The 25635-nt window shown below is 39.7% G+C and overlaps 1 protein-coding gene across 1 annotated transcript; it reads right to left on the reverse strand.

The window, feature by feature from the left end:
* Positions 1-226: 226 nt before the first annotated feature.
* Positions 227-24432, reverse strand: LOC137294622 (2-oxoadipate dehydrogenase complex component E1-like). The gene is made up of 23 exons (XM_067825679.1): positions 24237-24432; positions 20985-21102; positions 17473-17644; positions 17120-17227; positions 16760-16871; positions 16191-16288; positions 14893-14956; positions 14059-14132; positions 13363-13506; positions 12256-12371; positions 11585-11660; positions 11123-11314; positions 10498-10599; positions 9818-9949; positions 9311-9431; positions 8766-8905; positions 7755-7911; positions 4660-4760; positions 4255-4356; positions 3430-3675; positions 2997-3060; positions 2603-2688; positions 227-2099 (listed from the first exon to the last, which is right to left on the reverse strand). The coding sequence occupies exons 1-23, from the start codon at positions 24367-24369 to the stop codon at positions 1998-2000; spliced, it is 2760 nt and encodes a 919-aa protein (XP_067681780.1). The 5' UTR covers positions 24370-24432; the 3' UTR covers positions 227-1997.
* Positions 24433-25635: the final 1203 nt, after the last annotated feature.

Consider the following 25635-nt stretch of genomic DNA (forward strand, 5'->3'; position numbering starts at 1 on the left):
TAATGTGGCTGTAGTTTGACTCAGGGCAGGATAGAGTGTACATCAGACATCCTTAGTGCTACTTCGAAAAGTGTTAAACAGTGCATTTGGTATAAGAAATGGTGTCAAGAGCCAACATAGCCAACCTGTGCAGGGCATGGTGTGGGGAAGGGATTCAACTCTGTATTACAAAGTCCACCCTTCCATTAAGGAATTGACAGGCTGATTCAAGATCAGAGAAAATTCAGAAGATTTCATAAGCAGATTTATTTGCAAAAATAGTAAGATGCCATTCAGATCTGAAAACATCACCTTTGTTGACTTGTGGAATTCACACAATATTTATACACTCATTGCCATAAAGAAGCTGACTAACCATAGAACTTGGCTTTCCTGCATCTTTACAGCTCCTAAAAAGCCTCTCAGAATATTGCTGTTTGAAACATACCCAGGCTGACCAACCAATTTAACTTCAATTAATTCTGTGCAAAGTATTTCCTGTCACAGGTGAATATGCAAGTGGTAAAACAACATATGCGTCATAATAACTAAATACACTTTCAATAAGAGCATTTAATAGGTGTACATGCATCGGTGAACATACAAACAGTACATTCACTGGTATCCTATTGAACATATAACATACATTCAGTGAAAATATGAATAATACATCTCACCTGGGTATCTCATCTATGTATAGTTGGTGCGAAATCTGACTAGTGATGAATCTGCTCAGGTCAGTGATCTCAGGCCAGCTAATACATTTATTTGTATTATTTGTCAGCAACTTTCTTCTCATTTCGTAGACTCTGACTAATGATAATAAAATATATCCACCCTAATTATTATTGCAGTATCAAATTAGATTTTACCTGATCACCACCCAAGTTTGGTGTATACATTTATAATTTAGCCATGGATGTGGTTGTCAACCACAACCAGTGCAGTGGTGACAGAAATGAAATGTCAGTACAAAAACAAGGACTCATGATCACCAAATCAAAGAAAGTTCCTTTCCTTCTGTTATAAAACAAACAATATGCACCAAAGTTAAAAGACAATTCCAACAAAATATGGCAGTGGGAGACAAAATGACCTTGACATTGCGTAACCTTGCAGAGCATGCAAATGACACAGACCAGTAAATATTTTTATGTCAAAACTATTTTGTATGTTTCAGATCAATTACTGTCCATCTTTTACTCCCACACAATACCTGAAGATCAGATGACATCTTTGACAAGGGAAATTCCAGGTCAACCTTCGAATGAGACAATCATTGAGGTTTCTTAATTCTTGGTATGAGTGAAGAAACCAGAGCAACAGGTATACACAATGTACTTCTGTATCTCAAACATGATGATCATCAGACAGTTCTGAATGGAAATAATATAGGCCAGGCAAGTTTAATGTGAACATTTGATACATAACTTTTCAGAGTGCAAGTGGATGTACATTGAAAGGGAGAACCATAAAAGGAATATTACAAAATATTAACGGTGGTCAAGAAATGAAGACATTTCGTTTTCTGAACAACCTACACTCCCTTCATACATAGTGGACAGTCAAAGCTTCTTCAACTGACCTCTGGAAGGTTGTCATATCATCATTCTGAGAGATATTGTAATGGAATCAAACAGTGACAAGAAGTATCGCCAAATATTCTTTCACAAAACTGAAGTGTATCTCAATTGTTTTATTCCAAAACATGTATTACCCTTCAAAAATATTTTCCAGACAGGGATAGATATCAGTCTACAAAAGACATTGTGCACAGAGTAAAACCCCCACTAACACATGCCCTGGCATCAAAATGTTATATACAAACTGCCGCTTTGTCCTCCAAATCTACAATTAGCTGTCTTCAAGGATTGATGGGACAGTGCTGAAATCACAACCTCTTGTAGGACAGGAAACTTGTAAGTTATTCCCTTGAGTATAACACAAAATATTCCTAAAGCACTACATTCCAGGAGCAGTATGTAAATTGTCTGTTTACTTAAGGTAGCAGGTACCATCTACTGAAATGTCTTCTCAATGATGGCTGCTGATTCCTGTCTGTGAATCTCTCCGATGCCGGTTGCTGGCACGCCAAGGTTGCATCTGCCAGCGTACTTCAACTACAAGACAGAAATGGAAGTATGTGAGATACAGCAGAATCTATATCTGTGACTTTCCTGCCTGTTCTTGTTAACCAAGGAACCAACAACAACATAATCCACAAGATATCTGACACTCATCTTCTGAGCAGACTATACAGCTCAACATAGCAACGTGTAAACAGTCATGAATTCTGTACCACATCTTTGAGTGTATACAGCTATAAACATTATATTATGTCTACAGGTATAGATTTACTAATACTGCACATTGCTTATCTGTACGTTTATATCACCATTCAAAGACACACTGAAGTAAAGTGCTATAACAAAAATTAAAATGTCACAGCTTTGATTATTTACATAAAAAAACATTTTGATACTAAACCACTGATATCATTCAGAATAATACTGCAATATAAAAGTCATCCTTGTCCAGTGCCAGGTCAGATCTCCGGCTGAGTAGTATACTTGTGTTAACTGCTGTTTCTGTAGTGATCTTAAGACAAAGCTAATGTTGTTACCTGGACTCCGACAATATTCTGGAAACGAGGAGCTACGAAGGTCCAAGGGCCCATGTTACGGTGTTCTTCCTGACTCCACACAAACTCTGCAGAACACAGACAGGTGATTGCACTTTGTGACATCTACAGTTCCTGATATAGAAGTCTACCCCTTTACTGTCTCTCAGCCTGTACAGTCGACCCTAAACATGAGTGAGTGAGTGGGTTTGGTTTGAAGCTGTTTTTAGTAATATCCCAGCAACATCACAGCGGACCTTTCATGTTAGTGCAAGATAACACTGTAGTGTGGGCATATTCTTTTCACCAGGTTGAGGAAGTGAGTGTGTGTGTGTGATTGGAATTTAATGACACTGTGAACTGTATTACAGTTACATCATGGTAGTCCAGTACAAACCTGTTGCTTTTGAGTATTTCTTTATTTCAGTCCTGAGTTCTTCAGCTGGGAATGGACACAGACTCTGAAGAGATTACAGCAAACACATACTTATATAAAGGATATTTACTGGTGGGGCACTTACTAATACCAAACTTGACATGTGAGATTTACTGTCAGTAGTAAACAAAGAGTAAACAAGCTTAGTAAGCTAAGATTAATTTATGATACACATTAATCCTATACACAACCCTTCAAAATTGCTCTTTTCTGCACGAAGATCTGTAATATACACAAAAACATGCCACTCAATAAGACTTTGCTTAGAGGTGATGACTCTTGAACTATAGCGGTAAATGGATCCAGGGTATTTACAAAGACAGACTAGAGATATATTTCCCTGGACAACAGAGGATGCTAAGAAGTCCATGTAGGTTTACTAAACACAACCCACCTCTAGTCTTACTACAGCGACATTATTCAGTCCTCTCATCTCTCGCTCCTTGACCAATGTGTAGTAGTGCTTTCCTGAGACAAATATGACCTTCTTCACCGAGTCAGCCTTCACCTTGGTGTCACCAAGAACAGGCAGGAAACTGGTCCCTGGTGCCATGTCAGAAAGAGATGAAGTTGCTGCTGGGAGTCGAAGGAGAACTTTTGGTGCCACAATGACTAGAGGTTTGCGGAAATTACGGACCATCTGAACATAAATGGAACACAGGCATTACCTGAGCATGAGTCAACACCAAACCTATAACAAATCAATCCCAGTTAGGGGAGGCGAAAAACAGTGACATTAATGGAAACAATAAGAAGACTTAGAGTCGTTTGGAATTTAATATTCTGATATCATCAGAGTAGACTTTTCACTCACTAATCTCATGAAGTGAGTTCTATTGTCCCATTAGGACATCACTGTTGGTGAGCCATCTGCATCTGAATGGAGAATGCATGGTACGACAATCAGGTGTCAACTTCTTAATTTGTTCCCACTCCAGAAACTAATATCAGAAACTAATATAGCATATCATAAAGAAGACAAAGATGAAAAGTCAGTAGTACACCCTTTAGGGTGTAGGTTCCACAAAAAACATGTCTTGGAATTCATTGTTTTCCATTCTGAACTGCCTGCATGTATACTGCTTCTGTGGCTTTCTTGTCAGCATTGAAAGGATGCCCCGATGGTGACTGTCGGATTAAGTTCCACAGTCTTCACACTGTGAAGTACTGTGGTCGAGTTGATCGGCCACCTGTGACACTGTGCTACTGCTAGACTCACCTGTCTGCGGAGGAGGTGGAAGTACTGAGCAGGTGTAGTAGGGTTGGTCACCTGGAAGTTGACATGGTCACCATCAATGCCATCCTCCTGGCTGCTGCACATCTGTCAACCACACAACAAGTGTTGATGATGAGATACCACTCTAGTTGAGCGATCATTATCTTGGTCTCAGTTACATCTTCAGAATGCAGCTGCCTGGCACCACAACTCGACTACTTAACATGTGGATGACACAGGCTCTGACAATATATCATGGGCAGATACATGGTTCTGACAAGTACAATACTGTAATAGTGAATACATTGGTACTGAACTGTTAAACTGATAACCATCATACCCTGGCATACAAAGGTCCACAACTCCCCAAACAACTTTCTCCATTGAAAATTGTGTGATGCCACTCACCTGTAGAAACCTCTCAACGCGGCAGGAGGAGTGTTCAGGGCCGGCGCCGTCCATGCCGTGAGGCAGCAACATCACAAGACCACTCTGCAGTAACCACTTGTCTGTGGAACACATCAACAACCTGAGAGTTTCTGTCTGAATGGATGGATGGATGGAGGAGAGAGAGTGCAGGAAGGTTGCAGAGAAGGCTTATGAGGACAATTACTGGATGGATGGTTTGAAGGATGTTATACTGAAGGAGGGAGCATCAAGGGATAGATGGGTGGAGGGAATAAAAGATGGAGGAAGGGATACAGTCATGTTGAAGAAATAAAGATCAAGTTGATCAGATGGAGGACAGAGGGACTGGATAGAAGGATAAACTGATTGAGGACATAATGATAGTGGAAGATTGGTCACATAGACAGAAAGGTTAGGCTGACAGGTGGTGAATATAGTTTGGTGGATAGGTTGACAGGTGGTGGATAGTTTGGTGGATAGGCTGACAGGTTGATAAACAGACAGGTGGATAGTTTGGTGGATAGGCTGACAGGTTGATAAACAGACAGGTGGATAGTTTGGTGGATAGGATGACAGGTTGATAAACAGACAGGTGGATAGTTTGGTGGATAGGATGACAGGTTGATAAACAGACAGGTGGATAGTTTGGTGGATAGGATGACAGGTTGATAAACAGACTGGTGGATAGTTTGGTGGATAGGCTGACAGTTTGATAAACAGACAGGTGGATAGTTTGGTGGATAGGCTGACAGGTTGATAAACAGACAGGTGGATAGTTTGATAGATAGACTGATAGGTTGATAAACGGGCAGGTGGATAGTTTGGTGGATAGGTTGACAGGTTGATAAACAGGCAGGTGGATAGTTTGGTGGATAGGCTGACAGGTTGATAAACAGATAGGTGGATAGTTTAGTGGATAGGCTGACAGTTTGATAAACAGACAGGTGGATAGTTTGGTGGATAGGATGACAGGCTGATAAACAGACAGGTGGATAGTTTGGTGGACAGGCTGAGAGGTTGCTAAACAGATAGGTGGATAGACAGATGGATAGTTTAGTGGATAGGCTGGCAGGGTGATAAACAGAGGTGGATAGACAGGTGGATAGTTTGGTGGATAGGCTGACAGGTTGATAAACGGGTTGGTGGATAGGATGACAGGTTGATAAACAGACAGGTGGATAGTTTGGTGGATAGGCTGACAGGTTGATAAACAGACAGGTGGATAGTTTGGTGGATAGGCTGACAGGTTGATAAACAGACATGTGGATAGTTTAGTGGATGGGCTGACAGGTTGATAAACGGGCTGGTGGATAGTTTAGTGGATAGGCTGACAGGTTGATAAACAGACAGGTGGATAGTTTAGTAGATTGGCTGACAGGTTGATAAACAGACAGGTGGATAGGCTGACAGGTTGATAAACAGACAGGTGGATAGTTTGGTGGATAGGCTGACAGGTTGATAAAAAGACAGGTGGATAGTTTGGTGGATAGGATGACAGGTTGATAAACAGACTGGTGGATAGTTTGGTGGATAGGCTGACAGGTTGATAAACCGATAGGTGGATAGGCTGATAGGTTGATAAACAGACAGGTGGATAGTTTGGTGGATAGGCTGACAGGTTGATAAACAGACAGGTGGATAGTTTAGTGGATAGACTGACAGTTTGATAAACAGACAGGTGGATAGTTTGGTGGATAGGTTGATAAACAGACAGGTGGATAGTTTGGTGGATAGGATGACAGGTTGATAAACAGACAGGTGGATAGTTTAGTGGATAGGCTGACAGGTTGATAAACAGACAGGTGGATAGTTTGGTGGATAGGCTGATAGGTTGATAAACAGGCAGGTGGATAGTTTGGTGGATAGGATGACAGGTTGTTAAACAGACAGGTGGATAGTTTGGTGGATAGGATGACAGGTTGATAAATAGACAGGTGGATAGTTTGGTGGATAGGATGACAGATTGATAAACAGACATGTGGATAGTTTAGTGGATGGGCTGACAGGTTGATAAACGGGCTGGTGGATAGTTTGGTGGATAGGCTGACAGGTTGATAAATAGACAGGTGGATAGTTTGGTGGATAGGATGACAGATTGATAAACAGACATGTGGATAGTTTAGTGGATGGGCTGACAGGTTGATAAACGGGCTGGTGGATAGTTTGGTGGATAGGCTGACAGGTTGATAAACAGACAGGTGGATAGTTTAGTGGATAGGCTGACAGGTTGATAAACAGACAGGTGGATAGTTTAGTAGATAGGCTGACAGGTTGATAAACAGACAGGTGGATAGTTTGGTGGATAGGCTGACAGGTTGATAAACAGACAGGTGGATAGTTTGGTGGATAGGCTGATAGGTTGATAAACAGACAGGTGGATAGTTTGGTGGATAGGATGACAGGTTGATAAACAGACTGGTGGATAGTTTAGTGGATAGGCTGACAGTTTGATGAACAGACAGGTGGAGAGTTTGGTGGATAGGATGACAGGTTGATAAACAGACAGGTGGATAGGCTGACAGGCTGATAAACAGACAGGTGGATAGTTTGGTGGACAGGCTGAGAGGTTGCTAAACAGACAGGTGGATAGTTTGGTGGATAGGCTGACAGGTTGATAAACAGACAGGTGGATAGTTTGGTGGATAGGCTGATAGGTTGATAAACAGACAGGTGGATAGAAAGGTGGATAGGTTGACAGGTTGATAAACAAACAGGTGGATAGTTTGGTGGATAGGCTGACAGGTTGATAAACAGACAGGTGGATAGTTTGGTGGATAGGCTGACAGGTTGATAAACGGACAGGTGGATAGTTTGGTGGATAGGCTGACAGGTTGATAAACAGACAGGTGGATAGGCAGATGAGGAGATAATATGGATAAAAGCTTGATCAAAGACATGATATTGGATCATTAACAAACACATGCATAAAGTGATTGGACAGATAAACATAGATTGTAGGAAAATTAGAAAGTTCATTTTGAAAAAGAAGGCAATCAGGCAGATTAATATTCACCAGAATGAAATTTTTTTAACGTAACACAAATTATTCATAAACTTCTCACAAGACAACCTAAAGTATTTAATCATTTATAAACCTTCTCCACTGGATACGTAGGTGTCAATGATTGCCTGGGCTCCATTAAAGAAGTCCCCGAACTGGGCCTCCCAGATGGTGAGTGTATTGGGGTTCTCTATACTAAAGCCATACTCGAAGCCGAGGACTGCCTCCTCTGTGAGAGCACTGTTAGCAACCTGGGAGAAAGTTAATGTATGTGTACTGAAATGGTGGGTGAACATCTACAGTCATTTTTAATGTCTTATCACTTCATTAACACATTCATTATCACTTCATTAACACTGACCCTAGGCCTTTTAGTCAAGAATAGGGTTATCGTTACAGCTAAAAGAATATTTAATATTCACGGGCCTGATCCACAAAACATACCTAGAACAATGTCAGTGATAAAGTATTGAGATATAGTAGGTTGCAACATTACAAACACTTTGTGGATTAGGACCCTGAATAGGAGATATAGCGTGAGAGTGCTGAAGTTTATCCTGGCATGTTTTATACAAATGACAAATAGAAACTTGAACTAATGCATCACATCAAAGTCACTTACACAAAAAATCAAAACAAGAAGGCTCTGTTTCCATTTTCATGCAATGCCCATCACCGACCCAAAGAGTGGAATAAAACACCTTATTACATGTTGTGATGCTATTACATGAACAAATGTTATTTTATTCTAAATAATAATTGATACAAATTTAAAACATGTGAAAGTTCCAACATTTTTCTCTGGGACAAGAAGAAAAGAGAATTCTCTCAACTTCCTACTGTAACAAGTTACACAACAATACCTGCCATTGTACTCTAGTTTAGTACAAGCATTTACAAACTTCAAATCTACAAGCTTCTAACACATATGTTACTTTTATATACATGTATCAAGAAATCAAACTAAAAGGTTAACCAAATCAAGTCAAGTCAAAAAGATATTTCGAGCTTCAATAATGTTTTTTTTCACCAATCCAAGCTAAAATTATTCCTAAACGTATATTCAGCTACATAGTGTGTCCTTCTGACAAATATTCCACTGTACCTCTAGGTGAGCTGACTGACTGTCCGTCATGTGGTTCAGGGGGATGTAAATGCTGTCATTCTCCTGGTCAACGATCATGGCATGACGGTGACTAAATGTTCCCCGGCCGACATCTTGACCACTAATTCGAACATTGTAACCTGTTGACAAAGTATTCAGAACTCACATGAAACTGCAGTTGTTTGGAGTCTGGCACTGCAGTCTCATTGGACAAGTAAATGGAACCTGAACAGTTTTTTTTTTGCTTTGTGAACACATTTACTGAAAAATACTTAAATATTTGTTCGAATTTCCAAATTTATGAAATACTTTCTTGCAGTTTGGCACTTGACAATATATCATGTTGTCTTTTTCTGTGTAACATCGACAACAGTCACACTGAACATATCTGAATGAATTCTGATACAAAGTAATGACTGCAGTATTGCTAGAAACTATCACTGTGGACACCCAGGATACTAACAAGTGGAACCACGGTACATACCAATGAACAAATAAAGGCATGTGATATTTCCTTTTTGATATTATCCAACCACAAGTCTGACCTTGATAGATGAGTGAGCCCATGGCGAGGGCCTCGGCCGCTGACCAGTCCAGGTCTGCTCCATCCACCATCTTCTGTCGTCGCCGCTCAATGTGGCTTTTCTGGATGGTTGGGTGCACATTCTGAAGTTGGTGCAAATTGTCACTTAATCAACTTATCGGAGAAGAAAAACAACTTCAAAGCACTTTGCAGTCAGATGAACAAATATTTCTCGACAATTTGGTGACAAATATATCTGAGGCATTTCCAGATGACCATGTCTGCACCAGGTAGTGATTGAGGCTCAAGGACACAGAATCATCACCCAGATTCATCCTCCTGTATCCTTCTCCTACATCCCCCCACCCGTCTTCCCTACCCCACCTGGTAAGCTGAGTCATATTTTTCTGGGTTATATAAGAATGATTCACTAAAAGTAATTTCAGCACTATTACAATATATATTGCTAATTTCAAACCAGATCTTCAAGCATAGATCCTTATTAACCTCCACGTTGATGTCTACCTACCACATCCGCAGGAATGTGTACAGACATGGCTCCAACAAACTTGAGGACATCACCACGTACTCCTGAGTCCCAGTTCGTGATGGAGTCTGACGCCTGTACAAGATGGGACCACTGCTTCTGCAGATGCTTTGGCTGGGAAAATAATAACATTTATGAATATATATTCACTCCAATAAAACTAAGGTACCAAGAAGGTATTTAAAGACGGCGCTGTTTATTCCGATACCTCTCGATACAAATATCAGACCTACTCATTGTAGGTCATATGACATCAACTCACACCAATTTTAAATGATTCAAACAGTATACCGGGTAATGTGGATTTTTTGTAGCCACTCAGATGTCAGTTTTCTCCTACCACCTTGATTAACAAATTTTGACCACAACAAAATGAGTGTGGCGTAAAACTAAACTCACTCACTCTGGGGAGAGAGGGGGAGACGAGGGACTATATTTTAAAGGATAGATCCTCTACATCATGCCTTCTAAATGTCACTTAAAGGAGTGGAGTTTTATGTACTGATGGGAATATTAGGGATATCGAATAAAAAACCAAATTCTACTTTTCCAAAACTCCAACTGACAAACAGTGGAAGTTCCAATAAATAATTATCATGAGTGCTCCATTCCACAATACCAAACATCACAATACTTCCTTACTGGTTACAAATACCACCTACCTGTACAACATATGAGTCAACCTTGGCCAGATCAGCTGATAATGTTGAGTTCCATTTCTGTACAACTGTGTCTAGATCTTCAGTCCTACAGACACCCTCAGACTAATATAAACAAAACGCAACAACATACAAACAGGTTATTTTTATTAACCACATGCAATATAAGACAACATACTCTGGATTCATGAAGAAATATCTAGAAAAAAAGTTTTGTCATGAAATCCAGATGCTCCTGAAATAACTGTCCGGTTTTATGAGAAAATGTTTTATGCACACCCACTCCTTTACATGAATATACATCCTACACTAGATAAAAAATATATTTCAATTTCATGCAACCATCATTATCTTATCACATACATAGCTCATCAAGAGAAGTAACTCTGCATGTGTCTGTCCACCCAACCTGACTGTTCACCCATCCAACCATCCACCTGACTGCCTGCCTATCTACCCAACCACCCACCTGACTGTCCATCCATCCACGTGCCTGACTCTCCACCCACCTGCCTGACTGTCCACCCATCCACTCACCTGCCTGACTGTCCACCCACCCACTCACCCATTAACTCATGGGATTAAGGAAACACATAGAAATAAATATTGCCAGTAGCTCCTATCTTACCACCAGCTGTTTAGCATAGAGGTCTGGAACGCTGCTCCGAGAGTTGATGGCATGATACATGATTGGCTGGGTGAAGGTCGGGTCGTCTAGCTCATTGTGACCCCATTTGCGGAAACAAATGAGATCGATGACGACATCTTTATGGAACCTCTGTCGATATTCCATGGCTATTGAAGTAGCTGTTATAACATCCTGGTAAACAAAACTATTGTGAGTGCAAACAAAACAAACATGATAGCTCATGATTAGAACAGACTGGATTTTCATATTTTTAATCAGTGTTCAGTAACCAGCTTGTGTCACATTTGTTTGGAAATTATCTTGCATATTCATTACTATTTAAGACAAGTATGATTTTCAGGCAGTTATCTGGTGTATTACCAACACTTCAGTACATCACAACAATGGAGATCTGTGGCCTGTACCCACAATATTAGGTTAGCAAGTGCCAAAGTGTCACACCTCTGGGGAATCACCATTAACATGCAGAACTGGGTAGCCATTGATCTTGGCCTGGTCACCAGCATACCTGGATGACCTGCAAACAGGGACATTACACTCACAGAAAAATTTACATCAGATTTTCTTTCCTGCTTCAAGTAATTCCCCTTCTCATGTTCCTAACTAGGTCTGCCATTTTGCTGACTCCACACATTAGTCACATAGTGTAACACTGTTTTGTGCCTACAGAGGAGGAAAATGGTGGTCACTTTTTTCAATTTGATCTGAAACCAATACATATGTCGACCTAATCAATGGTTAAGGTAAATTAGATCCATCAACTATTACTGTACATAGGTGCCTTAAGAGTTTGTGTCAGAAAATAAATATTAAAAGTAAAATGCCTTGCATTGATTAAACATTTTACAACTGTTTAAGTAATATGTTGGGCTAATTACAGCCTGTTGAAGATACATTTGTTTGAATGGCATTATCAGAAGTTGATGAGTAATAAGAATGTAAGATTCTTTATGGGTAAAAACTTCTTTATTACGTTGTCAAGCAACGGTATAAGGATCAATACTGAAACGTCGCATCATATGTAATAAAGAAGTTGTTACCCATAAAGAATCTGACTTTGTCATGTTGAAGATACAGCCACATGGTGCGAGTCTGACAGTCTATGTCTGTACCTGCCCAGGAAGGACTCGGTGGTGAAGCCAATCTGGTTGTTGACGATGAGGTGAATGCTGCCACCAACACGGTAGTGGGGGCACTCAGCTATACAAAATGTTTCTGCTACTATTCCCTGCAATACAACATATACACAACATATGTTTTGAAGATTGAACAGTTTAGCTACCGTTGACCAAGGGCATAAGACAGGTACAACATATATATGAAGAATATGTACAATACCTTATCTTAAATAAACTTCATGAATAACAAACTCAACATAGTGGATCACCAGAGAATCAGATAATGATGCATTGATCCCCTTCATTCCATACAGACATGAATAGTCCAGGAATCCAAAGTGGCCAGTTATGAACCATGGAGGTAAATGTTTTTTTCGTTTGTGGAATTCCTGTTGCATTATAGAAAAACAATATTTTTTATTATTAATTTTACTGAAGGACAACTGTTGACATTAGGTGAAGGTTTTGTACAGAAGATGTGGTAGCTGGTTTCTCCTGTAATGTGCCCAAGTTATGTGGATACACTCATGGTCATGTAATAACAGTTGTATACTATCATGATCACATGACCCGTGAAGGTCCCGGGGTAGATTAGGTCTTCAGCAACCCATGCTTGCCATAAAAGGCGACTATGCTTGTCGTAAGAGGCGACTAACGGGATCAGGTGGTCAGGTTTGCTGACTTGGTTGACACATGTCATCGGTTTCCAATTGCGCAGATTGATGCTCATGTTGTTGATCACTGGATGGTCTGGTCCAGACTCAATTATTTACAGACCACAGCCATATAGCTGGAATATTGTTGAGTGCGGTGTAAAACTAAACTCACTCACTCACTCATGATCACATGGCTATCAATAGAAGTACTTGCAATGATAAAAGTAATAAAATTGTCCTTTTTCATGCACAATCTCACATAAACCAACAGAGCATTTTGTATGACAGTATTTTATTATATTAGATTAAGGCACCAGCATAATCTTGAATAAATTTGCTGAGTAAATTTCAAAATTCATTGCATGATAACATTATGTTATAAAGTCTTAAAAGCCACATAACTTATCAATTTCTCAATGTTCTGACACCATCACATGTGACTCACCTGAGCAGTAAACGAGGCGTCTCCATGCACCTGTACACAGAGAACTTTCTCCCCAACCTGCCCCTCATCCCCTTGAGCATAGTCCCCCTCCCCTGCATACAACTGCTTGGCCCTCGTCTTCCCCACAGCCACAGGGTTGTTGGCCTGGAAAACATCAAATGTTAACATTTGGTTCAAAGCTCATTAACTCATATTCCCACATATATCATGAGACTAAAAGCGACATACAATCATGGTGCAAAGGCCTTGTAGCTCACCTAAACATGTACTCAACAGTTGTATTCAAAATTTTGTTTTCCTGCTTGAAATAATGAGAAATTTATGAAAAAAACAATCAAAATATAATGTCATTTAAACATAAAATGATTACTGTTTTTTATATGGCTGCCTTTGCAGTGTAATTACAAATTTGATTTGAATATCCTTTTGACATTTCAAAATTATGACTTGAAGAGAATCTGGCAGCAGATTTCCATCGAGTTTCGCTACTAACAAGTGGTATAATTGTTGAGAAGATGTTGAAAATGTCCAAAAGTATGTCCAATTGTAGTTGGTCGTAACATTACCTAAAAGAGCTGATCAGAATGAACCCAATCCTGTCAATTATACAAGTCACGTATTATAAACATGTTTTTATGAAAACATTAAAAATCATTAAAAGCTAAAATTGGTACATAAACCCATTCTATGACGTACCTCCAGATGTGATGGGTTGGGTATGAGAGACACATGAAGAGACTTGCCGCCATACTCCAGGTCCACGGATGTATCTGTGATGACCAAAATACCATGGCAGGAGATGAGGCATCTTCAGTCACCCATGGTAGCGTATCACCATTATGTTATAAAAAATACCTAGTCCTACCTGTCCCAGCTGCTACACTGAGAAGGAGATGGCACTGTCATCATTTTATCTATCACCAATTTCAAGTCACCTTAAATCAATCACCAGAAAATATTCCTTTTCTGCAGGATAATTTATCAGCATTTCAATTTAATATCACAGTCTCTCATCTGCAAACACATTGTCTATCATACACATTGTTCACAGTTGTCTTGGAGATGTTGAGCCACAAAGTACTTAAGAACTGGTGTTCTGTATTGTACATTAACAAAGGTCTGTGTGAGTGAGTGAATGAGTGAGTAAGTACTCAAGAACTGCACATTTCAATCAATGACTGGAAAGCTATTGTAGTGTATTGTAACATTAAACAAGGTCAGTGTGAGTAAGTGAATGAGTGAGCATGGTTTTACGCCACTTTTACCAGTAGTAAAGAAATATCATAGTTGGGGACACTACAGATGGGCTTTGTACATTCTACACTTGAGGAGAATCAAATCAGGGTCTTCAGCATGGCAATGCTTTAACCCCCGGGCTACCCTACCATCCCAGGTTCAGTGTAAAGCTACATAGGTGACATTGGGCTACAGAACGTTTTGTCAGACGACAGAGACATGATAAACAAAGATGCCTGAACGTATGGACACGACAATAAAGTAAATCATTTTTATTTTACATGTTCCACTCACATGAATGTGACAAGACATCTCCAGTTCCCTTAGCACCTTCTGGAAGTTCAGTCTTCCCCTGCATCTGTAACATACAACATTGTTACACAGTTCAGTCTTCTCCTGCATCTGTAACATACAACATTGTTACACAGTTCAGTCTTCCCCTGCATCTGCAACATACAACATTGTTACACAGTTCAGTCTTCCCCTGCATCTGTAACATACATCATTGTTACACAGTTCAGTCTACTCCTGCATCTGCAACATACAACATTGTTACATAGTTCAGTCTACTCCTGCATCTGTAACATACAACACTGTTACATAGTTCGGTCTTCCCCTGCATCTGCAACATACAACATTGTTACACAGTTCGGTCTTCCCCTGCATCTGCAACATACATCATTGTTACATAGTTCAGTCTACTCCTGCATCTGCAACATACAACATTGTTACACAGTTTGGTCTTCCCCTGCATCTGCAACATACAACATTGTTACACAGTTCAGTCTTCCCCTGCATCTGCAACATACATCATTGTTACATAGTTCAGTCTACTCCTGCATCTGCAACATACAACATTGTTACACAGTTCGGTCTTCCCCTGCATCTGCAACATACAACATTGTTACACAGTTCGGTCTTCCCCTGCATCTGCAACATACATCATTGTTACATAGTTCAGTCTACTCCTGCATCTGCAACATACAACATTGTTACACAGTTCGGTCTTCCCCTGCATCTGTAACATACATCATTGTTACACAGTTCAGTTTACTCCTGCATCTGCAACATACAACATTGTTACATAGTTCAGTCTACTCCTGCATCTGCAACATACAACATTGTTACACAGTTCAGTCTTCCCCTGCATCTGCAACATACATCATTGTTACACAGTTCAGTCTTCCCCTGCATCTGCAACATACAACATTGTTACATAGTTCAGTCTACTCCTGCATCTGCAACATACAACATTGTTACATAGTTCAGTCTACTCCTGCATCTGTAACATACAGCATTGTTACACAGTTCAGTCTACTCCTGCATCTGCAACATACAACATTGTTACACAGTTCAGTCTACTCCTGCATCTGCAACATACATCATTGTTACACAGTTCAGTTTACTCCTGCATCTGTAACATACATCATTGTTACACAGTTCAGTTCAAATATTGTGACATTGCTTCACTGTTCAGTAGTCCTTTTTTAACATCCATGTGATTTTTATATAGATTTACATGTGAATTATGATACATTTGTGATTTGTTCAAACACCTCTGGGGTAAATCAGATATGAAGATGAATACATACCTTCCTGAACAGAACAACTGGCGGGAAGTCTAGCATACACGTGAGAAAGTTGAGGCGTCCTCTATGAGGCATGCACAGCACAATGTCTGAAATGTTATCTGAAACAAACAGAGGTGAGTCAATGTCCTATTCTGTGTGTGTCTATCCTGACTACTGGAGGTTTTATAGTGTCTGGCCATAGACACATGTTCACATGCATTACCAACTCAGACACAGTATCTTGGCTCCTCAGTCTACCATTTCACCCCAGAATTACCAGGAACTAGGCAAATGAACCAGTCAGCTCCCAAACTCAGGGCCAGCACTGTATCCACTCAACTATGGAGGCAGTCCAAGTCAAGCCGAAACTCAACATGATACATTAGATTTTCAGTTATACACTAACAGTGGATGAGAAGCCTAATGTGATCATTTTGGTTGATAAATAGAAATTTGAACTCATGTCTTTGAATAAACAACTCTTGTTCCTATAACATGAGTTTTTCTTGACATAAAATAGAATGAAAATGAAATTCTTGATTTAAAAATCAAATGAATTTTAAACTGAAATGTATACATTAACTACATACTTGAAGCACTCTTTCTGAACACCTCATCAAAAACTCCCATCATGCTCTCACCACCCTCTCCTCCATAGCGCTTCACTGTGGTGAACTTGTTGGCCAAAAAATGGTCAAAAGCCTGAGGAAACAACATAATTACACAGTTGTGACAAGTATTCTATGAAATTCAAACATATTTATTGAAATGGAAAACATAATCTAGTGGATATTTTCTAGTTCCACATACTGCGCAAGAGAGAGGTAATCAAGGTATTTCACAGCAGACAGTTAACAGTCTAGCGCAGACACACAATACATTTAGTACTGAAATCTAAACATTAACCTTCATACCTGTCATTATTTTGTAACACGGTACAGCTGCCTCACCTGACATCTAAGCATCAGTTTGGCAAGGTCAACTCGCCTCTCTGACTGGAGGGAATCTTGACCTTTGGTTTCCATGGCAGCAGCAAACCAGGATCTCTCCTCTTCAGTCTGGAGAAGTTAGAAGACATAACTGTAGAATACTTTGTTTAGTTTTGTTTGTTTGGTTTTACCTAGCTGCTTTCAGCAATAATCCACAATACATATCACATCAGCCTGTAAATAATGTCTGGATCAGATAATCCAGTGATAAAGCTACCTGTGTTATTACATTCCATAAAATACTCACACAGCTTGTCCCTCACACAACAAACGTCATTCTTATAGAAATATTCCTAGATGTTACCTATCTTTACCTGCAGATGTGAAAATTCAGCGGCAACATGGCTGCAGTAGATGTGTTCAAGTTGTGTGATGAGATCTGACACGGTTATCTGCCCCTGACTGTTGTTGTATATCCCGTCAAGACTGGCCACAGTTTGGTTTGGAGTCAACCCAAACCTGCTGAGCGAGAGTTCTGGGGGATCTCTGGAAACACATGTTTCTGTTATGGTCCTATACTTTTGAAAAGGTCAAAAATATTACTCTGAAATTATCTGAAGCTATTGTAGTCCAATTATTACTTCCTGAAACTACCTAAGATAGGCCTGCAATAATGTACATGTTTTGTATGCAAATATGTACCTCCAGTATGATGTCCATTGTCTCATATTAGCAGCCTTGGGGTTGAGGTGAGCATAGCAGTGTGTGGAGCCATCTCAAGATGACAGTTTGATAATGGGGTTAACCTCATTAGTCATGTGGACAATGTCAAAATCTGGATCAGAAGGTCAGTAGTTTGAATCCCAGCATGGGAACTAGAAATAGTATGAGTGCTACACTGGCATCCAAAGTTGGGCTAAGATGTTCAAATCAAAATAAAGAACAATAAGTCTCAGTACTGTCCAGAGAAGCAGTATTAGTAAGTATTTGGGTGTAGGTCATTGCAAGATGACATCCTTACCTTGACTGTTTCTTGTGTTAGCTATGTGTTGGTAGAACAAGTATGTACTTGCAGTATGTAACTGTGCTTGATATAATGTACTGTAATTATGTCAGTAAACATAAAATTTGGTAAAAAATGAAATCAATGTTTAATGGGAGATATTTTCATACAATGAAACACGCAAAGCAAAACACTACTTTGCAGATTCTGATACCTTTTCGAATGGACTTTCACAAACAAATTATCAAAATAGAAAAATAATGCGATGAAAAAACTCTGCGAAATCAGAGTTTTAAAAATTCACTAATTTCCCCCCAGGGGTGGGGTAAAACATCGGTTTCAACAGCTGTGCTGGGCTGCACCCATAGTGCATGCACAGAGATTAGGTTCATGCAGCTTGAACAGTGAAGGCGACTCGTAAAAACACAGCGAGTGATGCATGCAAGGATTATCACTGTGGTCAAAGTTTGTTGTTACAAGCATCTTCGGTCTGCAGAAATAAAAATATACTTGCAGATTACAAGAAAGTGTAGCATTAGAAATACTAATTTCATTACTAGAAATTGCTCAGATTGAAAACTGAAATGTTTTAATACGTGTCTCATTTTCTGCAAACCTACCCTTAGATCTGTGAAATATGTAGTCATAAAGTGGAATGTTTGAAAATTCTTCTCTCCTTCTTGGTCTTCCACTTAGAAATAGGCTTCCTGAATTCACACTTGAGACTTTGCGCTTTGACAATTTTATTGTGGAGCTGCTCTTGAAGCATGATTGTGTTTTCAACAACGTTTCGGAAAATGGTTCATAACTTGAATTATGCCTATAATATGAGATCAATTGCAATGTAATGTTTCCAGACAATGTGAAAAGTGTTAATTTGAAATATGAATGAGGTAGTCAGATAGGTTCCTAAAATTATATCTCATTTTGACTTTTGACTACTCTATGGCCGATTAGACAGCGTCCGCTGTTGGGGACTCCGCTGTTTTGGCCAATTAGTTGGCCTGCAGTGTTGAATGGGTTAATATATACACGTGGTATATAAGTGATTTTTCAGTTCTGTTTATACTATGATGAATTAATTTGTAAACTTGTGTATGAAAATAAAAACATAAATCAGATATGCAAATACGTGCTCTCGATACAACAGTGCAATAGGCAATATAAATCTTCAATCATTGACCACATTCACTAGGCAGGTGTGATACTTGTACACATGACATCTAAACTGAATCTGGTACAGCTTTGTTATTGGATGAACGACAGTTTCCAGCCTGGTGCTGTAGTTCACCATCTCATTATTTGTTGACTGGATCAAACCCACAGAAAGCATGTATTTACAAGCCCCAACATCTGTATATACATTCTTTATGGATAACAACTTCTTCTATTGTATATGATGCAAGGTTTTGCTAAGGATTCTTATGCCGTTATCAGTCTTGCTTGACAACAGTATATGATCCATACCGAAATTTCGCATCAGATACATAGAGATTATTGACGAGTGTGTTTCCGTATCCCTAATGATATGATATTAATGATACGGAAACACAAGAGGTCAATAATCTCTTTATCATATAATGTGATGCTTAAAAATAGTTTAAAAGTAGAGCAAAATATGTTTGAAAAGAATGTATTGTTTGCATATGAATACATAGCATTGAAGCGAGGTCAAGGTCAGTGACATTTCGCAAAGGCCGCATATAGTTATGACCAGTCTCAAACCTGAATATGAACCTAGAATGACATTTTTGCCCTGGAAGAACAACAAAGCCTCACATTGTACTGGGTTTTCTTTGTAGTGTTTTCATTTTCATTGCTTGTGATCCCCTAATCAATATCTGACACCTGGCGAAATCGATTCGCCTTCTGCTTCGATTGATCAAACTCTCTGACTGATACTTTTCTCAGACAATTGGCGTTCATCCGAGCCTCATATTCTGTACCTTCTATATGAACAAAGTATTCAGGTTCACCTTCTCCAAAATTAATCAATGCAGTAAGAACTCCAGCACCTCTATCGTCAACTCTGACAGAATCGCCAATATTCAACTTGGGGGCAGTCATATTTGTTTACGAACACGGCCAAGCAATGGAAAACCCCTCAAAAACTCCCGACGACATCATCATTCAACGTTTATGTTGTGGGATTTGCATGATGTCGTATGGAGTTTTGTGAAAGCAGTTCTGTTTTTTTACCTAATTTGCATATTTATTAGATTTGGACACCAAGTTTATTAGATGGGTTTATTGCATCGATAACACTCTCCATTATATGATAAAATAAAATAAGTTGATATCCATAAAGAAATCTTAGTTTAGCATTACTCACCATACTTCTAAAATGCCAATCAAACAGATTATCTCCATATACACACAATAAGCCCTCAGCGTATTGGTAAGTGAACCAGTCAATGAAAAGTCTATGTTAGACGTGGGTGCACACCCACTCGCTCTGACCGGGTTCTGTCTCCTGGGTGCTTTGTTTCCATGGTTTTCACCAAAGGCACAATGTGCCATTCAAAAATTCTGTTTATTATATGTTTTTAATACCACCAGTCGTGTACACAAATCAGACAAATGAGATGTGTGGGTTGAGAAAAACATGTGACAAAATCACAGCTGAGTTTAACATGCAAGACACGAAACTTGCAACATCGCATGAAATACTCATGAAACATATGCATATTTCATTCAGACAATGAAAAAAGCATAATTCTCTCCCGTGATAGTTTTTCAAAAATGTTTTGGAATTAACGTTTCATTTTATATGAAGCACAGAAGCACAGCTACTTTTTTCCATTGTTTGCACTACAAATATCAGAATAATAACAATCATTTTAAATAACGAGATGTTTTGATGCAATGGGCCCAGTTCCTCACCCGATCTGTGTAATCCCCAAGGGGTCGAGTCTGGCCTTCTTGTGTCCAAACTGCCGGTAGGCCTCCACGAGACGAAACACACTGGCATTCTCAGTCTGGTTCTGCAGCTGCTCACATGCTGAAGAAGAAGGAACTCATGTTGAAGAAATGAACTGAATGAGTTCTGCCATTCAGTTGACATTAGAAGTTATGATTCTGCACATCATAATTGTTACACGAAAGTTGGAAAGACAACTGAAACAGAGCATTGTGGATCAGTGGGTGAGTAGCTGGAGATTCAGTGACTGACTGAGTTTGGTTTAGCTCCACTTTGAACAGTGTCGAAGGACTCCCCACATCCCCACACACTAAAATCAAGTCTTTAGCATTTATCACACTATAGAACCCCATAATCATGTGGTGCACACAAACCAAGGGTAATAAGGGATCTGAACACATGATGACAGGTTTCAGGCATGCCTAAGTGATGCAGATTTGTACAGAAAGGGGCAGTATCCTACCCCTAGTTCACACTAACCAATCTGATGCTCAGGAGAAATTTACCTTCACAATCACCACTGGCAATGCAATTGCAATTTTCAGTGATAAACATTTTGCTCGTGTGGGCCTTCTGACCTAACTTAAGATGTTGAACAAATTCAAATAGTTTTGGGGTATACACACTGCCCCAAGAAGTAAATGTGTCATGAAAATGCACTTTATGCAGTTTTGCTATGTTTTCACATCACATTTGGCATCCCAGGAAACAGTGAATCTAACAACAGATTTTATTTAAAAACATTTATGTGAGTCAGTTTACATTTATACAGTGTCAATGTCATGATGACCCTGGTATTCTGGTAAAGACTTAATGATCAAAGTTTCTCATTAGCGAGTCACTGTATTATATGTGCAAGCACAACTTGATAGTGGATCCCAGCTGATAGTTATTTATACTGGACTGTCTCAGACTACTTCTGCTTCTGACATGCAACTTAACCTCATTGTTCTCATATTCCAAACATGGCTTCAGCACCTGTGGGATGGATTGAACAGTCAAGCTACATTCCGGGCACAAGTAAATAAAAAATGACTGGAAACTTTCATGGGCACTGTAAAAGCAAACTTTTTAACAGTCCCTGGACCATTATATCCTTCTGGCTTTCAGTAATGATGAAAATGAAACTGCCATTTGTCATACATGAAGTACATCTAAACCCATTGTTAAAAAACCACCTGTTGCTAAAATACTTGTATACATGAGTCGTAAAATTTGATATTAAAGTCATTCAAATGAGTAATGTGTGGGGTTCTCATTCTTCAGGAAACAGAGTGTATTCAACAACAGAGACATTACATTCAACTAAGCCATCCATGCAACTTATAGATGTACCTGCAGATAATAATACAGGACTACAATTCATTTGACTCAAAGTGGACTGATGAACTGCAATCTAATAAACGAATAAACATATATTACTCAATGAAACACTGATCATAATCAAAACTTTAGACCAATTCTGTTAGGTTTTAGCAGAATTTTAAGATCCTAAAATTTAAAAAAAGCTGTTTAACACACAGAGACTTGTAAACCTAAAAACTGCCATCAAGGTATGTACTGTCACTACCGGGGCCTCAGAACTATATAAAAGACCCTGTTTATGACACTACATTCCTTGAAGGCAGTTTGTAGAATCACAAGCCTTGTGGTTTAACAAACATAGGTCACTATTTATTATCTGTGAGAAGCTGCATCTGAGCTGTCAAACATCCTATAGGACATTGGAGTATGTCATGATCTACTAGCTGGACTGTTTGTGATGTAATTGTGTCATGTGACCTTGGCACCTTTGGTCCACTCTGACTGAGACTGATGTGCTGACAGGAAAGAGGTCAAGTCCTCAGTCCACTTGCTGACCTTGCACAGGCTGGGGCTGCACATAATGATTGCATGTATGAAGCCCTGTTCTCAAAATCCTCATGCTGGAGCACGAATGAGTTTTTCAGTGACTCAGGTCAGGTGGGTTGGGTTCCCACAGGTGTACTAAGAATGGGGCTCAGTCTTGTGACATAACCCTCTTTGTATGTATGATCAGATCATTCCATTTGCATACTTAGATATTTGTCAGGTATTTGTTTAGTTTTTACCTGGCTCAGGTAAACCAATTTCCAATCAGACATTTTAGAGTGTACCTGGGTTGGGTAGTCTCAGGTATTGTACCAGGACAGGGTTGAGTAGTATGGGGTTATGTACCCGGATTGGGTTGGATAGTCTGGAATTGGGTAGTCTAGGGTAAGATTAGGTATATAATGGGGTTGGTAGTCTTAGGTTAGGGTTGGGAAGTTAGTATGGGGTTGGGTACCAAGGGTAGGGTCAGGTAGTGTGGGGTTGGGTACCATGGATAGGGTCAGGTAATGAGGAGTTGGGTACCAAGGGTAGGGTCAGACGATGGGGCTGGGTGCCGTGGATAGGGTCAGGCAGTGAGGGGCTGGATATCAAGTATAGTGTGGGGTTGGGTACATTGGATAGGATCAGATAGTGTGAGTTGGGTACCATGGGTAGGGTCAGGTAGTGTGGGGTAAGGTACCAAGGGTAGGGTCAGGTAGTGTGGGGTTGGGTACCAAGGGTAGGGTCAGGTAGTGTGGGATTGGGTACCAACATGTTTGGGTAATATGGGGTAGCTGTTATCAGATCGGTACTAAGGGTTTAGATGGGAGTGATCACCACATTTTCAACAATATTTTGGCCTATATCAAAATATGTTTTGGGGGTAATAAGTTAGCTTCCCTTAGGGCTGACAGTATTATTGAGGATATTGCAATATGTTTTTCTTAGAGAAGTGTGGTGTGGCATTGTGCCTTTAAGATTGTTCAGGTCCACACTATTCATTTTATTCTGCATAAGATATCATTTGTTCTTTTGATATTCAGCCAATTGCTGATTTGGAAATCTATGATTAATTAATGAACACTATGATATAAAATATTTACATCACGCAATTACGGGTTCATTATTTCGCGTGGAGGTGTGGTTGAATACAATCACCTGATTGGACAAAACTGGGTGTCGACTCCCAATATTCTTTGATACAGTAACAGCCGTTTGTAAGTTATTAAGTTAATAACAGTTTTCACATAAAGCGTACGCTAAATCTATGTAGATAATAACAACATGATGTGACGAATAAAGTAAATGAGCAGTGCAATGAAAACATGCCGTGCCATATCTCAATGTCAAGGACATCGCGTGTTGGGCATTCGGAAGGAACTTACATAAACAATCGTTGTTTTCCCTTGATTGTCTCAGCTTAAATCCGAATACTCCCGATCGTGCATGGTAGAATAGTGCTTGAAATAAGCAGGTTGCATCCTTTCGTCTACGGAGAGTCCTAGGAATCTTCAGCATTATGAAATAAACTCCACACGTTTACACTGACAAGTAACTCTGCCGCTCATTCGTGTCACACATGCCAGATCATCCGTAGATCTGCTTTGCGCCTGCGATTTATAACGTTACCAATCTCTGCTTGTCATGTGGCATTCTTGAGTCTGTTTGGCTGGGGAATAAGCAATGTGGGTTGACCAACGCTTAGTCTCTGAATATAGAATTTTGCGTGTAACAAATAAACTCATTTAAATTGGAAGTGAGCCCCCTGGGAGGATTCAGTAGGGATGGAGGGTGGGCGAGTCGGCTTTCAGGGGGTTCGGCGGGAACTTTGAAAATGACTTGACACCACTCTCAAGTTTTTTAAAGTGCGTTTGCGGAGCCAAGGACAGAGATTCAGAACCTGGGGAAACACTGGGTTGTTTTGGGGCTTTAGCACTGCAGGAGGGAACAGGCTGTAGGGAAAATGTGGTTTAGGGACTGTGTGACAAACGACAAATTCATTGTGAATGAAGTACGAAAATACTCTTAGCAATTATCGAATTTCAGTTTTCAGTATTTAAGTTATTTCGATTTCAGTGAAGTCACATTTTTGGATTCTGGTGTACACAGTGTGAGTGAAGAATTAAACAGTTATCGGGATTTAGGTTTATCATCCCACTCTGTGTTCCACAGGAGATATCGCTAGTGTAAGATCAGACAGTATCTCCTAGGAGATATCGTTTGGACAGATTTTGTACAGTGTCCTGACAAAGCTATGACGTCATGAAGTGACGTCCCAGTGCTATGACATCGTTGCACTGCAAATCTAGTGACAGTACTGTGTACAGAGATGTACATTTTTCATTGAAAATTAATGAAGAATGATTCTGGATGATAAATAGAGAATAATCTCACCGAAGTGTCTAGTGACATCAAATATATCAACACGAGTTGAAAAAGTAACAAATATCCGAGGCTTGTCTTTGATATCAGCAGACACTTGAGTGTGATCCTGTATGTATCCAATGGCAGTGAAGAATGAGACGGTTTAATATCGGGATTTAGGTGTACATAATGGGAGTGACGAATGAGACGGTTTTCGGGATTCAGTTGTGTGCAATCGGAGTGAAGCGTTTGACTATTTTGGCATTCAGGTGTACACAATGGGAATGAAGCATTAGACGATTTTCTTCATTCGGGTGTACCCAATGAGAGTGAAGAATTAGACGATTTTCATCATCCAAGAGAACACAATGGGAGTGAAGAATTAGACTATTTTCGTCATTCAGGTGTACACAATGGGAG

The sequence above is a fragment of the Haliotis asinina genome, chromosome 8, assembly GCF_037392515.1.
Source record: "Haliotis asinina isolate JCU_RB_2024 chromosome 8, JCU_Hal_asi_v2, whole genome shotgun sequence".
Classification (NCBI taxonomy): domain Eukaryota; kingdom Metazoa; phylum Mollusca; class Gastropoda; order Lepetellida; family Haliotidae; genus Haliotis; species Haliotis asinina.

What these genes read in the sequence shown, in the direction of transcription:
- LOC137294622 (XM_067825679.1), bottom strand. Translation starts at nt 24,369, where the DNA reads ATGCTGAAGATTCCTAGGACTCTCCGTAGACGAAAGGATGCAACCTGC. An exon ending in CTGAATTTTCACATCTGCAG is followed by an intron (nt 17,228 to 17,472) that starts GTAAAGATAGGT and finishes TAACTTCTCCAG; the next exon opens with ACTGAAGAGGAGAGATCCTG. An exon ending in TTGACTCATATGTTGTACAG is followed by an intron (nt 9,950 to 10,497) that starts GTAGGTGGTATT and finishes TTATTTTCCCAG; the next exon opens with CCAAAGCATCTGCAGAAGCA.